The sequence below is a fragment of the Rhinatrema bivittatum genome, chromosome 1 (genome assembly GCF_901001135.1).
Source record: "Rhinatrema bivittatum chromosome 1, aRhiBiv1.1, whole genome shotgun sequence".
Taxonomy (NCBI): domain Eukaryota; kingdom Metazoa; phylum Chordata; class Amphibia; order Gymnophiona; family Rhinatrematidae; genus Rhinatrema; species Rhinatrema bivittatum.
Genome location: NC_042615.1, coordinates 339,609,813 through 339,631,784, shown reverse-complemented (window position 1 = coordinate 339,631,784; position 21,972 = coordinate 339,609,813). Strand labels below are relative to the sequence as shown.

The window sequence follows — 21,972 nt, the reverse complement described above, 5'->3', positions numbered from 1 at the left end:
AAGAGAATATTGATTCAGATGTACCACCAAGTGGTGGCTTTCGATAGAAACAAGTAGGGAGGCACAGGCTCTTATGCCTTCTGCCAGGAGGCCTTCCAGATCTTGCTATGTGCAGGACAATCAAATGCCCATCTCCAGGACACTTACCTTCTGGGAATCCAGAAAACATTGGTGGACTGCCTCACAGAACTACAAGTGCATGAGTAGTCCCTAAATCACAGGGAATTGTAGATGTCTTGGTCATTTGTTGGGGGTAAGTCATCTATCAAACTGGTTGCCTCAGACAACAGAAAAGTTGAAGTTCTGCTCCATGTATCTGAGCAACAACAGATCACTGGCTGATGCTTTTGTATTAGACTGAAGGGTCTGTCTACTCTAAATGCACCCATCAATTCCTCTTTTCACAAGGACCATCCAGAAGATCTTTTGGGATAAGGTGAGGATAATCCTCATAGCCTGGTCACAGCACGTATGGTATTCATAGTTTTATTATTTATTCATACTTTATGAACCACATTTAAAAACTATCCAGGCAAGGTTACAAATAAAAGGATACATAAGATCACCAATTGATCAATAGCAATAATAAAATTAATTTACAATCTGAAACAAAATGTAGAAAGTCACTGGTAGGAAGCTCTTAAGATGTTTTATTGCAGTACTGAAAAGCTTGACAGAAAAGCCAGGTCTTTACTGTCTTCTGAAATTTCATAAAATCCTTCTCCAATCGAAAGTCTAGGGGGATAGTGTTTCAAAGAATTGGAGCTTGGTAGCTGAAAGTGGATTCACAGGTTGCATCCAGTCTGATTAAAAAAAAAAAAAAAAAAAAAAAAGGTAATGGAATATGCAACAAATTTTTGTCTGAAAATAGGAAGTAAACTGGTGAATATGGTACCAAAAGTTTAAAAATTTATCAAGGGCCCCTAACTGAAGTGTTTGTAATGTTGAGCATAGTACCTTGAATACAGTCTGCTGCTAAACAGGTAACCAATGTAGAGATTTAAAGATAGGCAAGAGATATGATCATATCTCTTTAGACAAAAAATTACCCTAGCAGCCATATTTTGCAATAACTGTAATTTCCTAGCGTGTAGCAGATGGACTCAGGACCAATGGGTATAGTGTACTCCTGATAGCAGTTGGAAACGGATCAGATTTCAATCTGACATCAGCCCCTAGTACATATACCCCTGCAGGAAGTGTAGCTCTTCAGTATTTTCCGTCTCTATAGCAGTTAGGAGCTATCTGCATGCTCTCACAGCGTTAGAACAAATTCAGCGGAGAAAACCCAAATTCGGAAGAAAACCTACCTCTGAAGACGAGTCCCGCTCTCCTGCGGTGAAACCCACGGGTCCCTCCCCCAGTTTAGAATTCCTGAGGTGATTTCCGTGGTCCCTCGGAGGTAAGCCTTGGTCCGGCAGGCGATTCGCGGCGAGGGCCTAGCCCCTCGATCCCGGGCGCGGCTGAGAGGCAACGGGTGCACCCTCGAGCGTGGCAGTGAAGATATTTGCCCCCCCGCAGCCGGGGACCGCCTGGAACAAAATCGGGAAGCACCGAAGACAAGGTAAGGTAGAAATCTTCAGCATAGACTCCGGTCTCCGAGGTTTGAGGAGTCGCACTGGTCGCCAGCTGGGACCAGTGCCGCTGGCTTGATCCACCCTAGCAGGGCCAGGCCCCAGTTAGTTCCAAGGGTCTTCCCACATGGAGACCCTCTGAGGTGGTCGCCATATTGCCCGTGTGGTCGCCGTCGCCATCGCGGCCCTATTCGCCGCTCCGTTCGCCATCTCGACCCGGTCGCACAAGGCTAACTAGGCACACAAATTACATGTGCGCATTAAGTTACACGCACAGACTTCATGTGCGCATAAAGTTACATGCACAAGGGCCGTGCGCATAAGACATATGTGCGTCGCATGCCTACCGGGCTGAGCGCATACCAGGCTGAGTGCATACCCGCGACTTGGGCGCACAACTGCGCGTGCAACCCACACGCACGTCTTAGACGCTCCGGAGCGCATAAGGGTTTACACTCCGATAGCCATGGCACCACCGGAAATGGAGATCAAGGTTCAAGGCCTCTGCCCAACATGCCATATCAGAGCCGCACAAAGCGAGGAGGCCAACGCCCTGTACACTCAGTGCGAGGAGGCCTTGGGAGATCCAGCCCAGGGCCAGTCCCACCCAGGGCAGAGCACTAGCTCCTCAGTGGGTTCCCCGGACCTAGCAAATTCCAGCGGTACACCCCCACAGACAGGGACCCCCAGGGACTCAACGCCCCTTAGCTTGGACCCAGCGTCTATCTCATGGGCTACACACCTTTGTTCACATGCAAACGGAACCTCTGGCTGATCAGCCACAACTTCTGCCAGAAGACCTCTATGCCCCAGGCCTCTCGAGGCCTAGACAAAGGTTCCCACCGCCCAGAAGCCCCACCTATGGGGACACGGACAACTCTGAAGAGGAAGCAGAGCCCCTAGAAGAGGGGGAACTCCCCCCAGGAGACAGAGCCTCACCGAACCATGAGATGCTTCTTCACCAAGGATGAGCTCCCTGACCTGGTCACCCACAAAGTTGTCTCTTGGCAGCCGCCGCTGATGACACTCCTTTGGCCGCTGTGCGCACCAGATCGGAAGCAGCGTCCGCAAGGAATGATACTGCTGGTTTCGCCTAGTCGGCTGCATCGGGGGCTGTAATAGTAATGGAAATCAATATATTATCCATTGAATTTTAGTCCTTACAACAAAACAATTATATATTTAAACAAAACTCGACATCGAAAAACATATAAAAGCTTAATTAAAATAAAATCTTTAACTTGTACAAAAGATCAAAATCAGAGATATTACCTCAATTTTCTTTGTTTTGTATTTAATGCTACACAGATGTTCTTATGCGTAGCAATACGTCAAAGTTGGCTGAAAGAAATCTAAATGTATAAACAGAATCAATTTATTGCCGTAAAATTTGACAGATGCCTAAGATGATATATAACGAGACAAAATTAAATTGTCACAACTTGAAAATTAAATGTTAATATTTACCAATTAACTTAATTGCACAAACCAATATTTCAGAGAAAGTCTTAGGTTATAAACATTGCTATTTATATAATATTCAGCATCATTTAATATCCTCTAGGTAACATTTATTTTACATAACTCCTGAAAAGCAGTATATAAGTATGTACTTAATAAATGTTACCTAGAGAAATTCAGCAAATAGCTAACAAACGATTTTCTACAAATGCTGTTTGTTTTTTTTGAAAAATTATTTTAGATCAATTATTGATTCCATTTTTTTCAGATTAATTTTGAACAATCTTGTTTCTCTAATTGAATCCTATAATGAAGTGATGCTGAATATTATATAAATAGCAATGTTTCTACCTCTCTGAAATATTGGTTTATATATATACCAAATACCTTTTTACAGAAGATCACATCTATTGTCAGTTATTAACTCCTTATATGGGGAATAGATTTTTAATTTTTAACTTAAAGGTTACTTCCTGTTAAGAACAAACTAAATTTATGAATGAGTACGTTTTGTTATCTGTAGAAGAGATTGTAATTGACACGTATACAATGCCTAATGCTGTAATTTGTACAAGTGAATTCCTTGTACAAATCGTAAAGTCAATCAATATTAATTTTAGTTGATTGTTGCGTGTGAGTATATATTTAAAAAAGGGACTTTTTATTTAAATAGTGAACTATCTACTTATCCTTTCATTATTAAATTGGATAAAAGAACTGTATTTATACAAATGTTTGACACTATTTGTAAGTAGACCTTTTGGGGATAAATCATGGCATTAATATATTAAAATTGAATAACTTAGAAATTCCATTGTGAAATTACGTTAATTGGTAAATATTATCATTTAATTTTCAAGTTGTAACTACAATTTAATTTTGTCTCTCTATATATCATCTTAGGCATCTATCAAATTTTACAGGGAATAAATTGATTCTGTTTATACATTTAGGTTTCTTTCAGCCAACTTTGACGTATTGCTACACATAAGAACATCTGTGTAGCATTAAATACAAAACAAAGAAAATTGAGGTAATATCTCTGATTTTGATCTTTTGTATAAGTTAAAGATTTTATTTTAATTAAGCTTTTATATGTTTTTCGATGTCTAGAGTTTTGTTTATTTATGTTTAAATATATAATTGTTTTCTTGTAAGGACTAACATTCAATGGATAATATATTGATTTCCATTACTATTACAGCCCCTGATGCAGCCGATTAGGCGAAACTCAGCCGGAGTCGGGCGTTTTATCTAATAATATTAATAAGACTTCTTTCCACGGCATACGGTCTTGCTTTTTGTTTTGTTAATATTTCAACAGAGCCAGCAGGTTTAATCTCTGCCCTTGCTGAGGCTGTTGGGCCACATCCGTCCTTGTTACTCCCTTATTACGCTTACACATGCACAGAGCCCGATGGACCCTGAGGTTTTAGTGGTGCCAGGTCACGCAGAGCCTCCAGGTTCGAATCCGAGTCATTCTCTTTCTCTGGGACTCTCTGTCCTGGTGGTGGGTTTTCTCGAATTTGGAATGGGGAATATCTTTCTAAAATCCCCCTATCCAGATTGTCCCAAACATGTATGCATTCACCTTGAGCTAGGGAGCTCATGTAGAAGGGCCCTGCACACAGGGCCTATGGGCCGCCCAGGAAGCACGATATCAGATCAACTTCCTGGAGCTCCGGGCGATCAGGTACACGCTGTGGGCTTTCAGAGATTGGCTGTCCAACAAAATTGTACTGATCCAAACAACCAAGTTACGATGTGGTATATCAACAAGCATGGAAGCACAGGGTCGTACCTCCTGTGTCAGGCAGCGGTCCAGATTCGTTCCTGGGACCTGTCCCACGCGATGGTACTTGGGGCCATGTATCTGACTGGAATGGAGAACGTGAGAGTGGACAAGACTGAGTCATGCCTTTAGTCCCCACGATTGGTCTCTGGGCCTGGGGTAGTGAACTGGATGTTTCGCTTCTGGGAAAACCCAGATATGGTCTTGTTCGCGTCCCCCTGCAACAAGGTTACTCAGTTCTGCTCCCTGTACAGGTCAGATGACAAACCAGCCTCTGATGCCATCGCCTGCCATTGGGGCAAGGGTCGTCTGTTTGCATATCCTCCAATTCCTCTTGAAACTTTGTGAGGACCAAGGGACTATGATCCTCATAGCTCCCCATTGGCTGAGAGAGATCTAGTTTCCACTCCTTTGAGAGTTGTCCATCTGGAGACTGATCAGTCTGGGGACTTCCCCAGATGTCATCACTCAAGATCAGGGCAGGCTGTGGTATCCCAACCTCCAGGCCCTGTTGCTCATGGCATGGATGTTAATTCTGCAGCTGCTAGATCTCTCTGAAGATGTTTCAGGTCCAGGTGACTTTCAGAAAGCCTTCCACTAGAAAGTCCAACAGACTGAAGCAGAAGAGGTTTTCTTTGTGCTGTGAGCAGAGGGCCCTAGATCCGTTCTCCTGTCCCACACAAGAACTGCTTGACTACCTTCTACATCTATCGGAGGCTGGCTTGAAGACCCACTCCGCTAGAGTTCATCTCAGTGCAGTTTTGCATACTACCAAGCTGTAGATGTTATACCCATCTCTGAACAGCCAATAGTTGTACATTTCATGTGGGGCCTGCTTCAATTGAAGCCTCTCCTAAGGCCTCCCGCAGTGTCTTGGGACTTCAATGTTGTGCTAGCTCAGCTGATGGAAACTCCCTCTGAGCCACTGCACTCCTGGGACCTGAAGTACCTGACCTGGAAGGACATACTTTTGGTGGCAGTCACTTCAGCATGCAGGATCAACGAGCTCCAGGCTTTAGTGACTTATCCACCTTATACCAAATTTTATCATGGCAGAGTGGTCTTGCATATGCACCCTAAGTTCCTGCCTAAGCTGGTGACTGATTTCCATCTTAAAACAGTCAATTGTCCTGCCAACATTGTTTCCCAGGCCCCATTCGCACCAAGGCAAAAGAGCACTGCACAGTTTGGATTGCAAGGGAGCCTTAGCTTTCTCTCTGGAGTGGACAGAAGCCCATAGACAGTTCACCCAACTTTTTATTTCTTTTGACAGGAATAGGTTGGAAGTTGCCGTTGCCAAACAGGCACTGTCTGATTGGCTAGCACACTGCAGCTTCTGTTATACCCAGGCGGGACTGCATCTTGGGGGTCATGTCAAGGCTCATTCTGCTGGAGCCATGACAATGTCGGTGTTCCACTTGCGAGCAGTTCCCGTAGAGAGATCTGCAAGAGCTCTCTCCACACATTCTCATCTCACTATTGTCTGGATAGGGATGGCTGACGTAACAGGTTTGGCCAGTCTGACCTTCGGAATCTCTTTGAGGTGTAGAATCCAACTTTCCCTGCCTAGGGCCCATTGTTTGGGTTGAGGTTATCTCCCCCTCTGTTACCAACAGCAATGTGATGGTTGTGCCCGTTGGCACCTGGTTGGTGCTGATTAGTCCCCTTTTGTGTTGGGGAGCAGCCTGTAGCTAAGGATTCACCCATGTGTGAGGGCTACCAACTTGCTTGTCCTAGGAGAAAGCAGAGTTGCTTACATGTAACAGGTTTTCTCCTAGGACAGCAGGATATTAGTCCTCACAAAACCTGCACGCCACCCCATGGTTGGGTTTCTCCTGTTTATTTTAATTGTAATTGTATGTTATGAGACTGAAGAGAGACCCCGCATGGACACATAGTATAGGACATCCTCGGCATGCTCAGTATGCACAAAGTTCCAGAAACTTTGTCGTAAGTTTTCCATGCTGGGCTCCATCTGATGATACCACCCATGTGTGAGTACTAACATCCTGCTTTTCTAGGAGAACACCTGTTACAGGTAAGCAGCTCTGTTACTGTGAAGTGCCTGTCTGGATGTGGTGTGGTATCTGCCTTTCTTTGTGTGTGATATACACAAATCAGAGGTACTCGGCAAATTTATATGCCAATCATTTTTTTATTATTATACAAAATTTAAACTATACCTTTTTTATTCTTAATCTGCTATATAGACCACCTTGCACACTTATATATTGCCTAAAAACATCCCCAATATCATACATTCATTACCCTTCATTCACACCAATCATACCACTCATACCCATCCCCTCACACAATGCCCTTATTAAAATACTGTTCTAAATGATGTTGAATTCTTTAGATACAAAATATCCAATATCCAACAATCAATATATCACATATACACTTCTCTTGTTACATGGTATTATTGTAACTAATTCATTATTTTCATATTATACAATCAACCACTGTTACATTGTCTTCATATTATATTGTTTTTGTATATTCATCCTCTAACGAGAGCCTCGTTTCACCCTGAAGTACAGGGCTTCTTCAGGGATCTGCAACACTCAAGAAAAGTGGATCTATATACAGACAACAACCAACAGGTCTGAATTATTTAGTCTGGGTAAACAAATAAGCATGGGTATAGCTTGCTTATTGCGGCGGTTACTACCTCTAACTAATTAAGCTAGATATTTCACTTAGAGGCAGTTCCAACACTGCTCTCTACATTAATGGTGGGGGTGGAAGGGAAAACAGAATCAAAAGGTTACTAAGAGCCAAGAGTAACAGATAAGTATGAGGAAAAAAAAAGTGCGAAACTTGCTGGGCAGACTGGATGGGCCGTTTGGTCGTCTTCTGCCGTCATTTCTATGTTTCTATATGTGAACATCAAATCTATATTCTTCATTGTTTCTTCATGTATCAACATCAAACATCACTTTCTCAACTTTCTCAATCAGTAAAGTTTTTTGCTACAAAGTGGTCTATTCTGTTTCAACGATGTCTGTGAAAACAGATATCAACCTATTGTCACGTCTCACATCTAATTATCTCTACACATTTACCTTTGTGCTCAACATATTTGTGAACCACCACCATCACTATATAAAAGAGCAGAGATAATTAGATTAGATTATATATAATATGTTATAAGCCAACTTTGGGGGTGGGGGGGCAACAAATTGTATGGATGGAAGAGTGGGCCATGTTTCAAAACATTTGTTCACCCCTGGGCTAAACACTGTGGATCTCTAAAGAGATTGAAATGAAGAAAAGGGTGCATGGGGGTAACCTACACAGAGCAGCAGTTTCTACCCTTAAGCATTGCTATGACTACTCTACCAATTAGCCTTGATACTTTTGACGCAACTGCAACATCGCTGTCCACTTCGGTAAGGGGGGAAAAAGAGAAATTGGATTCAGTCGACAGCCAACGCTGGGCCCCTGAATTTTACGGTCGGGTGTATTGATGCACAGACATTAGGGAAAAAGCTCAGGACTGCTTCTATGGCCATGTCCAAAAGGAAAGCATGTTCAAGCAGTATTTGAATTAAAATGGTGCTAGCAGTAATTTAGTTATGGATTTGATAGATAAGAACATGCCATACTGGGTCAGACCAAGGGTCCATCAAGCTTGATTTTGATTGTAAGTATTACTATCCTTACGATAAGAGTTGGGGATAACCTGCACTGAACAGCCCTTAATATCCTTAAGAGTAACATGGGAGTAATCTACATGGTATAGCAGTTGATGGACCATTTGGTCTTTTTCTGCTGTCATTAATGTTTCTATATTCTGTTCCAATTCAAGTTAAACATTGTCAAGGAAATAGCTGACAGTAAAAAGGGCTTGCCACAAAGAGCAAAGACTGGGAGTGACTTCAAGACTCTTATCAAAGAAACTACAGAGGGAGAGAGTTCTGTTGATTATAATTGTTGGCTGCTCTTCTTTCAAGCTTTTCAGCACAAATAGGAAAAAAGTTTAAACCATCTGACATTTCCAGACAAGATATTTCCACAATCTCGGAAGAGAGGAAATGTTGCATAAGTTTGCAAGTTGCTGCAAATATTCAGTCATCGACTAATAGATATTGGAGTCAATTTTGGTTAACTGATAGAATTTCAAAGTATTCCCCCTCAAATATTTGTAAGTCAGAGGTGATAGGGGAATTACAAAAGTATGCACTCATTCTTTTTGTGATCAAATATTTACAATAGAAACAATTGTTACATTTAAACTCAAGAGAGATGTTGAAGGGTCTCTTCAAATTATTGTGTATTCTGAAGAAGACAGGCAGTTTCATGCCACTAATGAATGTAAAATCTGTGTAAAGAAGATACATTTTGGAATGGACTCCATTAGGACAATAATTTGATAAATTGGAGACTGTTCTCCAGATTTCAAACACCCATACCTGTTATCAGAAATTCAGAGGAAACACTAATACAGATCAAATTTTATCTTATCTATGCCCAAAGTGTTTTCCAAAGTATTGGTTACCTTTGAATCATTGCTCAGGACACAAGATATATTCATCTGCCCATATCGGGATCATTTTCTCATCAGAACACAGTCCTGTTCAGAAATGAGTGATCAAGTTGCAAACTTGTAGGTGGATGTTCAGATGAGAAAAGAGTTCTGTAATTTCATATTCTCTGGGTATCAGGTTCTGCACTGTTAGGAATAATTAGCCTTTTGGAAGAAAGAGTATGTTCACTTATGACTGAAATGGCAATGTTACTACAGCATATGACAATGCCATGTCAGTGTCTACAAATATTGACTCGTGGCATCAGCGATGGAACATGTTTCCAGCAAATCAAAAATTGCATATGAACTTTCTGATAACTTGATAAACTGTTCCTAGGCTAGACCAAATTTTCTCAGTATGTCTGTCACAGTCAATAATATATTGCTATGGTAAAAAGCACTAAACAATAAACAGTTTCAAATCTTTATAAGATGCAACATAGACTCACATATCAACAGACACATAGGTCTTGTAGGTTGGGGGCATGATTTTACCCAGGAAAGAAATTCAGGGCTTATAATCAAGAGAGGAAAATGTTTCATGGAAATTTGCTAGAGAAGCAATGCACAGCACATCGAGGATGATTTGTTGGGAAGCACATCAAAATAAGATCAGACAATTATATTTCAGTGATTATAAGCTAGCAAAAATCCAGACAACACTAAAAGTCTCTAAGTTCAATATTGGGCAGAACAATTATCTGAGAACTTGGAAACAGTACATATTCCAGGCAAGTTAAATATTCAAGCAGAATGGCCATACTCCCTTTTGGTGCCCATCTTTTGAGCTGATTACCATCCAGTTCCTTTTCCTATTTTGGTGATTGTTAGGGTTTTGTTTTCCTTTCAAATATGGTTTTCTGCACCCAGCCTATGATTCTCTGTTTTTGTTTTACAAGATCTTCCCTTAGGATCTTGGCTTGAAGGTATAGCAATATTATTTTCCTTTAGCAGTTATTCCTTTATTTTGGCTACAGTTGATATCTGCATAACAGCTCTGCAGTTTTCTGCTTTCTTTGTTTTCACCCTTTATGATGTGGTACTAAATCTACTTTTCTTCAGTTTCTTATGGCCCTCTCCTGTTTTTACGATGCATTGCACATCGCCCAGAAAAAAGGTGCACGGACAGTGCCAAATACTGTTTAAAAAAAAAAAGGCACAGTCAGGAGGAACTTATAGATTAGCCGGTCCGATTTATAGATGAGTGTTTCTATGTCTAGCCCCTGATGCAATCATTTTCGAAACATCTGTAATGTCTGCAATGTGGGGCTAATAATTTTATTTGCTGTTCAAAAAAAAATGTTCTAAAAAATCTATTGTGGTTTTGGGGTAAAAGACTGAGTAGTCCAGTGGTTGGTTTGTACTACACGTATCACAGCTGCTGATACCCCATATTAATAATCTTTAAGCTCTTGATTGTGCTTCTTTGTTAAACAAACATTTACAGTGCATTGAGCAGAGATGTAAGGGGTATAGTTAGTACCTTGAGTTCCTTTGGCACCCTGTCAGGTCCCATTTCTTTGTCACAATTTGGCACAATTAAAAATAATCTCCTAGAGAATTAAGTGTATTTACATCTCAGTCCCTTTCCTTAGCCTTTGGTTTATCACCCTCTCCTAGTGTTAATACTGATCAAAAGTATTTAGAAATATTGAAACAGGCACATCCACACTAACTGCCCAACTCTACAATCCCTATCACAGTTTCAGAGACCCCTCACCCCCACCCCCATGCTTGTCCCATGCTTTCTCAGATTCAAACACCAGCCTTGTTTGCATCATCTGCTCTGGGATGCAGTTTCATGCATAAGTCACACTTTCTGAAAAAGAAATATTTCCTTAGATTAATCCTGAGTCTTCCCCCTTTCATCTTCATTCCATGACCCTTCAGAGCTAAAATATTTTTAAATACAATAGTATAAAAAAAAATGGAGGAAAAGACTTGAAATGATGAAGTGTGGGCAAAAGCTGACATACTTACATTAACAAGTGTAATCATTAGTAAAAAATCTTTCATATACTGTTGTCCAAAATAACAAATGGTCTTAAGTGCAAACCTTCTTTAAATACTTTCAAAAGATGAAATCTATGAACAACAATTATGAATGTGTCTATTGGAAACTTAACTTGCATAAGCATAGAGTATCACTTTTTTGAAGGGGTTAATAAACATGCAGATAAAGGTGAACTTGGATTTTCAAAAGGTATTTGAAAAAGTTCCTCATGAGAGGCTTCTAGGAAAAGTAAAAAGTCATGGGATAGGTGGTGATGTCCTTTCGTGGATTACAAATTGGTTAAAAGACAAGAAACAGAGTTGAATTAAATGGACAATTTTCTCAGTGGAGGGGGGTGGGCAGTGGAGTGCCTCAAGGTTCTGTACTGGGCCCCGTGCTTTTCAATATATTTATAAATGATCTGGAAAGGAATATGACAAGTGAGGTAATCAAATTTGCAGATGATACAAAATTATTCAGAGTAGTTAAATCACAAGCAGATTGTGAAAAATTGCAGGAGGACCTTGTGAGACTGGAAAATTGGGCATCCAAATGGCAGATGAAATTTAATGTGGATAAGTGCAAGGTGATGCATATAGGGAAAAATAACCCTAGTTACACAATGTTAGGTTTCATATTAGGAGCTACCACCCAGGAAAGGAGATCTAGGCATCATAGTGGATAATACATTGAAATCGTCGGCTCAGTGTGCTGCAGCAGTCAAAAAAGCAAACAGAATGTTAGGAATTATTAGAAAGGGAATGGTGAATAAAACGGAAAATGTCATAATGCCTCTGTATCGCTCCATGGTGAGACCGCACCTTGAATACTGTGTACAGTTCTGGTTGCCACATCTCAAAAAACATATAGTTGCGATGGAGAAGGTACAGAGAAGGGCGACCAAAATGATAAAGGGGATGGAACAGCTCCCCTATGAGGAAACACTAAAGAGGTTAGGACTTTTCAGCTTGGAGAAGAGACTGCTGAGGGGGGATATGATAGAGAAGTTTAAAATCATGAGAGGTCTAGAACGGGTAAATGTAAATCAGTTATTTACTCTTTCGGATAATAGAAGGACTAGGGGGTACTCCATGAAGTTAGCAAGTAGCGCATTTAAAATTAATTGGAGAACGTTCCTTTTCACTCAACGCACAATTAAACTCTGGAATTTGTTGCCAGAGGATGTGGTTAGTGCAGTTATTGTAGCTGGGTTTAAAAAAGGTTTGGATAAGTGCTTGGAGGAGAAGTCCATTACCTACTATTAATCAAGTTGACTTAGAAAATAGCCACTGCTATTACTAGCATCAATAGCATGGGATAGATTTAGTTTTTGGGTAATTGCCAGGTTCTTATAGCTTGGATTGGCCACTGCTGGAAACAGGATGCTGGGCTTGATGGGACCCTTGGTTTGACCCCATTATGGCATGTTCTTATGTTAGGGAATTCTCACCACAAACAATTTTGGAGGAGCAACTGTTTGACTCATACTTTCACTGGCATAAGTATATGTAAATTGCCCAGAGCTGTTATGGGTGGGCAGAAAACAAATGTGATTTTCTATTTATTTTTGTGTGAAAAAAAGGTAGTTTAAAAAATGTTTAGCTTGTAACTATTCTAAGTAACCACAATACAGAACTCCCCTAGACAGGAATTTGTGGCTTCAGCCATGGAACTGGTTCTTGAGTAAGTGGTTGGAAGGCATGCACAGCAATGTAAGCAAATTACTGTTATATAAAATAGAATGGATTCTTCTCCCTTCCAGATTGCATTCCTGTCTTGCTTATTCCTTAGTTGAAGAGCAATGTCCTATTATAAAGTTGTAATTTTTGTGGTAGAAGCTTTGAATTCTTAGCTCCACAAATAATTTTAAATCTGTTAATTTGCTATGGCGAGGTCAAAAATTCTTTAAAATGTATGTAAGCAATGGTTGACTTGTAACTCTTTTCCCACAGTTATGAAGCATTGTGTGTTTCAGGTCATTTAGAGGGTAATTGTCAAAGGCATTTCTGTGACTTAAATGATTTTATCTACAGAAATGGCCTGTTATAAAACTCTGGTGAATGAACCACTCAAGGTAGAACCATAGTCACCTAAAGAAATTATCCATCTATATTAAATGATACTTAAAATTAAAAAAAATAATAATTTTGGGGATGTCCATACATGGCTACTATACACCATACAATCGGGGCGATACAGTACACTGCGCTCCGGCGGAGCACACTGTTAACCCGCATTTGAACGCGCGTTTGACGCGCTAGTTTAACCCCTTATTCAGTAAGGGGTAATAGCATGCCGAAAACCCGTGTCCAACCCCCCCCACCTTGAAACTAATAGCGCCCGCAACATGCAAATGCATGTTGATGGCCCTATTAGGTATTCCCGCGCGATTCAGAAAGCAAAATGTGCAGCCAAGCCGCACATTTTAATTTCAGAAATTAGCACCTACCCAAAGGTAGGCGTTAATTTCTCTTGGCACCGGGAAAGTGCACAGAAAAGCAGTAAAAACTGCTTTTCTGTGCACCCTCCGACTTAATATCATGGCAATATTAAGTCAGAGGTCCCGAAAGTTAAAAAAAAAAAAAAAATTGAAATCGGCCCGCAGGTTGAAAACCGGATGCTCAATTTTTCCGGCTTCTGGTTTCCGAGCCCGTGACTGTCAGCGGGTTTGAAAACAGACGCCGGCAAAATTGAGCGTCGGCTGTCAAACCCGCTGACAGCCGCTGCTCCTGTCAAAAAAGAGGCGCTACGGACGCGCTAGTGTCCCTAGCGCCTCTTTTTACTGCGGGCCCTAATTTAAATAAATTAATGTACTGAATCACGCACACCGGAGAGTGGCCTGCGTGTGCGCTGGTAGAGCGGACACTCTCCTGCGCTCCCGCGATTTTTACTGTATCCGCCTGTAAGTGATATAAATGCTTTCATAGAATCGGTCACCCTAAGTATGTCCTTGTCCAAGACACAGATCCACATTTTGAAAAACGTTGTCTCTGTGATTATTTTCCACCATTATGGGTCTCCACTAGATCCGCATGTGTGCATGATTTTATGCACTTAAGTTTGCTTTGAAAATTGGTGTAAATTGTTTTTTGTCAAGTAATTTATGTGGATTGTTATAAAATTGCCCCCTTAGTGTCCCATAACATTTTTTTATGTTTCCTTCACAATTTATTTTTAGAAGTCCCGAATTTATTTTTCTTAAAAGTTTTATCAGATATTTGTGCCATGGCCTATAAAATGTTTCATTTCTTAGTAAAACTAAACAAGCATCACCTTTTCCAGTTAATGTTTTAATGTAAATCCCATGCCATGGTGTCCTTGAATAAGCACTGTTTTCTTTCACATGACTGGAAAGGCTGCCTCCTGATGATATATCGAAAGTGAAATATAATAGGTGCAGTTGGATTGCCATTTTAGTTGCAAGGACCAGTAACTCTTATGTCTTATGCAAATTCATTTCTACATAAGAACAAAAATTGGCTTACTGGGTCAGACTTAAGGGTCTAGTATCCCATTTCCAACATTGGCCAAGCCTGGTCATAAGTACCTGGCAATATCCCAAATAGAAGATAGATCCCATGTGCTAACACGCAGGGATAAGTAATGGCTTCCCCAAGTCTACCTGGTTAATAAGTAGACTGTATTGTGTGATTTTTATATTGTTTATGATTTTGGTTTGTATTATGTTGTAAATTACTCTGATCAGTTTTCTCTGTATTTGTGGTATAAAAAAGTCTGGAAGTAAGATTATGGACTTCTCCTCTAGGAGTTTGTCCAAACTTTTTTTTTTTTTTTTTTTTTTTTTTTTTAAACCCAGCTATGCTGACTACATTTACCACATCCTTCAGCAATGAATTTGAGAGCTTCGTTGTGCATTAAGTAAAAATATTTCCTCTGATTTGTTTTAAATGTGTTACTAACTTCATGGAGTGTCACCTAGTCTTTTTGTATTTTTTTTTGAAAGAGTAAATAGCTTATTCACATTTACCTATTCTGCTCATAATTTTATAGACCTCTATCATATCCCCCTTCAGCTGTCTCTTCTCCAAGCTGAACAGCCCTAATCTCTTTAGCTTTTCTTCACAGGAAAGCCATTCCATCATTTTAGGTGTTCTCTGTACCTCTTGCAGTTCAACTACATCTTTTTTGAGATGCAGCAACCAAAATTCTACACAGTACTCTGTGCGGTCTCACCATGGTGCAATATAGAGATATTATGAAATTCTCTGTTTTATTTTCTATTCCTTTCCTAATAATTCCTAACATTGTTTGCTTTCTTGACTGCTGCCGCACATTGAGCTGAGGATGTCAAAGTATTGTCCATGATGACGCCCCAGAATCTTTCCCTGTATGGTAATTCCTAATATGTAACTACAGTGTGAGTTACTTTTCCCTAAGTGCATCAATTTGCACTTGTCCACATTAAATTTCATCTGCCATGTGAATGCCCAGTCTCGCAAGGTCCTCCTGCAATTTCTCACAATCTGCTTATGATTTAACAACTTGGAATCATTTTGTCTAAAAAAAAAAAAATTGATCACCTTGTTCCCTTTTTCCAATAATTTATAAATATATTAAAAAGCACCGGTCTCATACAGATCCCTGAGGCACTCTACCTTTTACCTTTCTCCACTGAGAAAACTGACCAATTTAATCCTGTGTTTCCTGTCTTTTAACTAGTATGACCTTCCAAAAAACTTCACTTACCATCTGCAGCTTATTCCGAATGCTGTGGCATGGAGCCTGCTCAATGCTAGTAAATTTGAACCTGTTGCCCCATTTCTTGAGTCTCTGCACTAGTTGCTGATCTTTTACCACCCTATTTTTAAAGACCTCAAAGTTCTTGCACCTCTGTATCTGACCAACTGACTCTCCCTGTGTACACCGTTTGCCCATTGTGAATGCTACCGAACATTCGCTTGATAGTGCCTGACCCCAAAGAAATGCGGTTCATTAGCATGAGGAAAAGGACTTTTTTTTGGTTCAGTCCCGACCCTTTGGAGCTCCCTGCTACTAGACATCAGGCGTACTCTGGATCTCCTGATTTACAGGAAAATCTCAAAACTTGGCTATTTTCTGAGGCCTTTGGCCTATAATGGAGGCTTGTTGATGCTGACTTTTCTTGACTCAGACCTTGTATTTTTGTTTCCTAGTTGATTGTTCCTATTACCACCACTCCAAACAGTGCTGCCTTTCTTCCCTTTTGGTGCTTTTCAGATGGCTTGTTCCTTGTGTGTAATCTGTGATGATTTGATATTGTATTTCCAGTATTCTTTACTGGTTTAGTATTGTACCACACATATTTAGTATTTTTTACTGGTTTAGTATTGTACCACACATAGCCTTCTCTTGTTTAATGTTTTATTATTATTACTACGATTATCATTATTATTATTATTATTAAGATAAATATTAGTGTTTACCTTTTTTGTTACCTATCCACTTGTTAATTGTAAACCGACATGATGCGATATCTATTGTGAATGCCGGTATAGAAAAAACTTAAAATAAACTTAAAATAAAAAAAAACTTAAAATAAAAATAAATATTCTTATATTGACTTAGTACCGCCTCTTTGTTCTGGCTTTCTCTTCCTTTCCTCTCGTCTCTACGCTCTACACTTCCCTTGCCTCCTCTCCTCTGATTGCTTTCCCTTGTTGACACTGTTGGAGCAGACTCCTTTTTATGCTATTCTGTATCGTGCTCTGATCTCATCCATTGGAAGTGTGTGAAATACAGTGATGATGATCCACAATAGGACATGGCCGCCTATCCCATGACTTTTTAAAAATTTTCTCAGAAGTCTTTTATGAGGGAACTTTGTCAGATGCCTTCTGGAAATCCAAATGCAGCCTAAACTCTTCTCAGCTCAAAGACAGCCCTTGGTATATTAAGGACCTGATACTTTATTAACAATTTTCTGTACCATGTTATCTAAAATTCTAAACAGCTTACAATAACACATACAAGTAACAAATATTTGAAACATCAAAAGTCTGCCATTATCATACGGGAGCATCTCTAAAATTGCCAATGTGTCTCCTTCTGACCGAAATCGAGACAGACTAACTTTGTTTCCACTGGATCTAAGAAAATGCTTTTCCAAACTCCCTTTTAAAAATCCTAAAGCTGGACTCTCTTCGGAGGATATCCAGGAAATTGTTCCATAGCATAGGACCTGATATAGAAAACATTCTTTACCGGGAATCTGTTAGCCCCACTGAGAGTACAAGGTAAATCAAGCAAACACTGCCCGGAAGATCTCGTATTCCTCTCTGGTCTGTATATCTTCAACAAAGAGCTAATAACACTGTGGAGCATCATTATTCAAAGCTTTATGAATTCTGTCTATGGGAAAAGACCTTGATGAATCAGCCGCTACGTGTTAAATTTACAGTTCGAGATTTTTTTTTCTTCATTAGGAAAGGCAAATGCCTTTTTTTATTTTGGTTACAGCTTAAAATTAACTAATTGTAGACATTTTGTTCAACAGCAGTGAGTGGAAGAACGTCTGCAATGTCAAACACTCCTACCCACAGCATTGCAGCCTCCATCTCTCAACCACAGACTCCAACTCCAAGCCCTGTCATCTCTCCTTCCACCATGCTTCCCATCTACCCTGCCATAGATATAGATGCACAGGTGAGTACAAAATACTCTTCATCATCAGGGATCTTTGTAAGCATCATCGTAAGACGTTCCGACAATAAAGCATATTTATCCCCCTTTTTTTGTCCCAGTCAAGCTTAATGTATTTGGTGAAAATTGAGAGCTTGCATAAGATGCAGTTTGAATTGGTTTCAATAATCCTTGTGTTCATTATTCTAGGCCAAACACTTTAAATCAGCTGGATTTTCTGCATAAGTGGGTTTTATTTTTTGTTTTGTTCTTTTTAACTTTTTATTACGAGAAGCAGAAAGTTAGTGTTTAATTTGAAAGTGTTAATGAAAGTTTCTGTTGACTGACAGATCCATTGTGCTGCATTTTACATTTTGAGAGGAAAATGTTTTTAAAAATAACTAACTTCTCACATAAATATTTAGGTTACTATTCCCTGGGAGTGCTCTTAGCCTTTGCTTAGTGTTCCCAAATCGTGGGTTAGAAGACAGCCAAAACTGCAAACCCTAAAAATTAGAGCTTCCCTTTCACCTATCCCAAGTTTTCTCCTCTCCAATTAGAGCATCAAATCTCTGCCCCCCTTTTAGGGTGGCTTTCTTTTATTTAAAATATATTTTCTTCATGTGGATGTTGACATTTTACCTATTTCTATAATTAAGAAACGAAAGATTGTTTCCATCCTCTGCCTAGCCATGCCTGACGAATAGCATTCTATCACAGACTATGAGATCATAAGTCATTAGTTAGGCAGCGGGAGAAGACTTGCTTGGATGCACTTTATGATGCTACAGGTCTTTGACTACTGAGCAAGCCAAATACCATGGTCAGTGGGTTCCTCTGATAATGGCAGAGGTCAAATTATAAAAAAAAATACTGTTCAGTGAGTAGGGAGACTGACGTGCAGCTAACTAGAGTCACAGTATACAAAGAGCTGGCAGCAACGAGAAGAATGTCTTCCTGTACATGGCAAGTTGCACAGTTCAAATTTTGCCAGTTCCTTGTGAAAAGACTCAACACTTTTTGCAAAGGCAGCATATTAAAATATGGAAATAAATCATTCTGTGCTTGATTGAAGCCGCCCTCAATTTATGAACTTCTCATAGCTAAGGGATTTAGTATTTGCTTGGATTTTTTTCTAGCAGTCATAGTTTTCCATCTGTTAGCATTTCATTTGGTTTAAAGAGGTGTTAAATTGCTAATTTTCCTCTTTTTTTTTTTTATTAATTCTTTTCATTTATATTTTCAGTGATCAAGCCTCTATAATTCCACAATAAATATCTTTTATTTTCTGACGAAAAGAGTGTATAGAGCACTTTTTGAGGACCTAAATGGATTTTTTAGCACTAAAATTTACACAGATTAGACAGCTCTTCTTTGTGCTGCCTTTGCTCTTACTGAGTAGTTTATGTGTGGGTTTGGTTAGTCTGACTGGTACATATGAAGCACTGGAGATGTTTTATGAGCTAGTTTTCAGTGCAACACAGGATTATGATTGGAAGATGTGAAGCTGTTGGCCTGAGTACAGCTAGGAAAATTCTGAATCCCTGGCAAAAGTCTGTTTCTCAAAGATTTGGGTGTGCGTTCGCATAACTTGTGTGTTGCCTTTAGACGGAGAGTAATCATGACACGGCATTGACCCTTGCGTGTGCTGGTGGCCATGAAGAACTGGTGCAAACCCTACTGGAACGCGGAGCCAACATTGAACACAGAGATAAGAAAGGTGAATGTTTTTTCATTGTGGTAAAGCGGTAATAGCAAGCCTTGTCGCTCCAGTGCTATACGTGCTGGGTTGGTAGACCATGTTTTATGTGATTTCATTTTCCCATAGTACTGTCATTAAGACTTTCAGAGAATTAGGGTCAGGGCTAAGACTTCTGTCTGTCTGTCTGGGCATACAAATGCTCGCCTTTCAGCCCCATTGTATTTTGGTCCTGGTCCAGCTTTCCGCAGTGCAGCCTGACATAGGATTTATGTTGGCAAGCTTGTTAGCAGCAGCTAAGGTGATGTACACCATGATATCTTTCCAAGAGAGTTGGTATATAGGGTGTCAACAAGAAGACAAATATGCAAATGCCAAATAACCGATGGTTTAGGAATGAAAAATGAGGAAGTGGAAATCTGTCTGATGCAAGGTCATAGGGGTTTCGTTTGCATAAAGTCAAAAGGCATCAGGAACACATGGTTAAGCAGTTTTGAGGGAGGACTAGAGAGCAAAGTCTGGGGAGGGGGTGAAGGAAAATGACAGGTGTTGTAAGTAATCGCAGACACCTGTTGCATACAAGTTCTCAAGCAGATAAAGCAAGGCATCTCTAGGAAACATTTTATTTTTTAGCTGAGGTGTGAAAGGCCACCAGCATGTTAGATTGCAAGCCCTCTAGTAATTGGGAAATACCTATAGTACCTGAATTTAAACCGCTTTGAAGAGCCTGAAAAGTGGAATGTATATAAAATTAAAATACACGTCGGCAGACGTTCAGTTTGCTGGTGAGCTGTATATGGAATGGTAGGAAAATCGGCCATGAGCATCATGTTGGGCACTTGGTCTGTACATTCTTCACCATCTCCATAAAAAAAAAAAAAATCAAACAGCTGCTGTTGACTACTAAAGGGAAATCTGGAGCAAAACCAAAATGGTGGGTTTGTAGTCCTCTTATCAAGGTTCCTGGCTCTTTTAATATGCATTGAGAGATTTTCTGTAAAAGTATGTTACATGTGTAACTAATCTCCTGATTGTTCTCGAGGCAGTAAAATACAATCCACGATTATACATACATAATGAGACCAAATGTAAAGGGGAGCAGAGGCAGGAAACTCAAATTTTGCCAAATTAAAACAACAAAAAAAAAAAGAATGGAATTGCCTATTTAAAAAATGATGGGTAAAAAAAATTGTACCCTAGTCCTCTTTTAGCTGCCCCCAACCCCAGGCTGACTCCAGCCCACTTCCCAGTGCTTTCTTCCCCCATCCTTCCGCACCCAGTACTTTTCTCTCCAGCCCTACCCCAGCACTCTTTCCCCCATCTCCCCAGTTTGCTTTTTTTTTTTTTTTTTTAGTGTCTTGTTTTGATTGTTGGCCTCTCTGTCAGTAGCGGGAGCAGAAACAGTACTTCCCCTCTGTCTTTGGCCCTTTCCCATGAGTTGATCCAGCAAGCACTTTAGATTCCAAAACCACTGTCGGTCCCAAATTCCACGCTCTCTCCTGCTCGTTGGTTCATCCCTGAACCTATTAGGCTAGTATTTTAAAAATTATCTTTGAGCCTCATTGAGCCCCAGAGCATTCCCTCCCCTCTCTGGCTTTCCTGCTGTCGTGTACTTGTGTGCCAGCACCACATGCCAGCTGCCTCCACGACTGGCAGGGGAGGGATGCTCGGTGAGAGGGCTGGAAGTAAGAATACACATGGGGGTGCGTGCATGCTGAATTGCGTGACAGCCTGAGATGGAGCAAAAAGTTATTTTTGCTGAAAGATATTTTGGGTACCAACAATGAACGGGCTGGTATGGAATTGAGAGGAAAGAGGAGCCAGCATAATGTGGCATATTCTTTAAAAAAAAAAAAAAAAAAAAAAGTGAGTTTTTCAGTGTGACTGAGGTGACCGAGACACCCTTGAAAATTATATATAGGATCAGGAAATTCTAAATCAAATCTTGATAACCCAGACATTAGCACTGATGAAAAACTAAATTTTGTTATCTTCTTGAGCTTGGTGTAGGTGATGTCAGGAAAGAAATATCCCAGTGTTAAATTTGGTATTTAAATAAAACATCAAGAGGTCAATATTGAAAGCCATTTGTCTGGTTAAGTCCCGTATTTAGCCAAACAAACCATGGGATTTAAAATCCTGCTCTTCTGACCACCCTAGTTTTTTTATCTGGTTAAAATGTTAGCCGGATAAGTCTGGGCCGGGGCAGGGGTGTTCCCGGATGGAGCTGGTTATTCAGCTGCAGTTGCCGGATGAAACTGATTTTTAGTTTTAACTATCTAGCATAGTTGGATAACTTTA

The 21,972-nt window shown here is 40.1% G+C and overlaps 1 protein-coding gene across 6 annotated transcripts in view; it reads left to right on the top strand.

The window, feature by feature from the left end:
* ANKRD17 (ankyrin repeat domain 17) overlaps positions 1 to 21,972 on the top strand; it is a 488,939-nt gene that overhangs the window by 284,777 nt on the left and 182,190 nt on the right. For 4 of the 6 annotated variants that reach the window (XM_029598799.1, XM_029598782.1, XM_029598762.1 and 1 more), the window contains exons 16-17: positions 17,848 to 17,996; positions 19,581 to 19,692. In XM_029598799.1, coding sequence (XP_029454659.1) covers positions 17,848 to 17,996; positions 19,581 to 19,692 — 261 coding nt within the window. The remainder of the gene's footprint in view (positions 1 to 17,847; positions 17,997 to 19,580; positions 19,693 to 21,972) is intronic. The other 2 variants (XM_029598806.1, XM_029598771.1) reach the window with 1 other exon arrangement.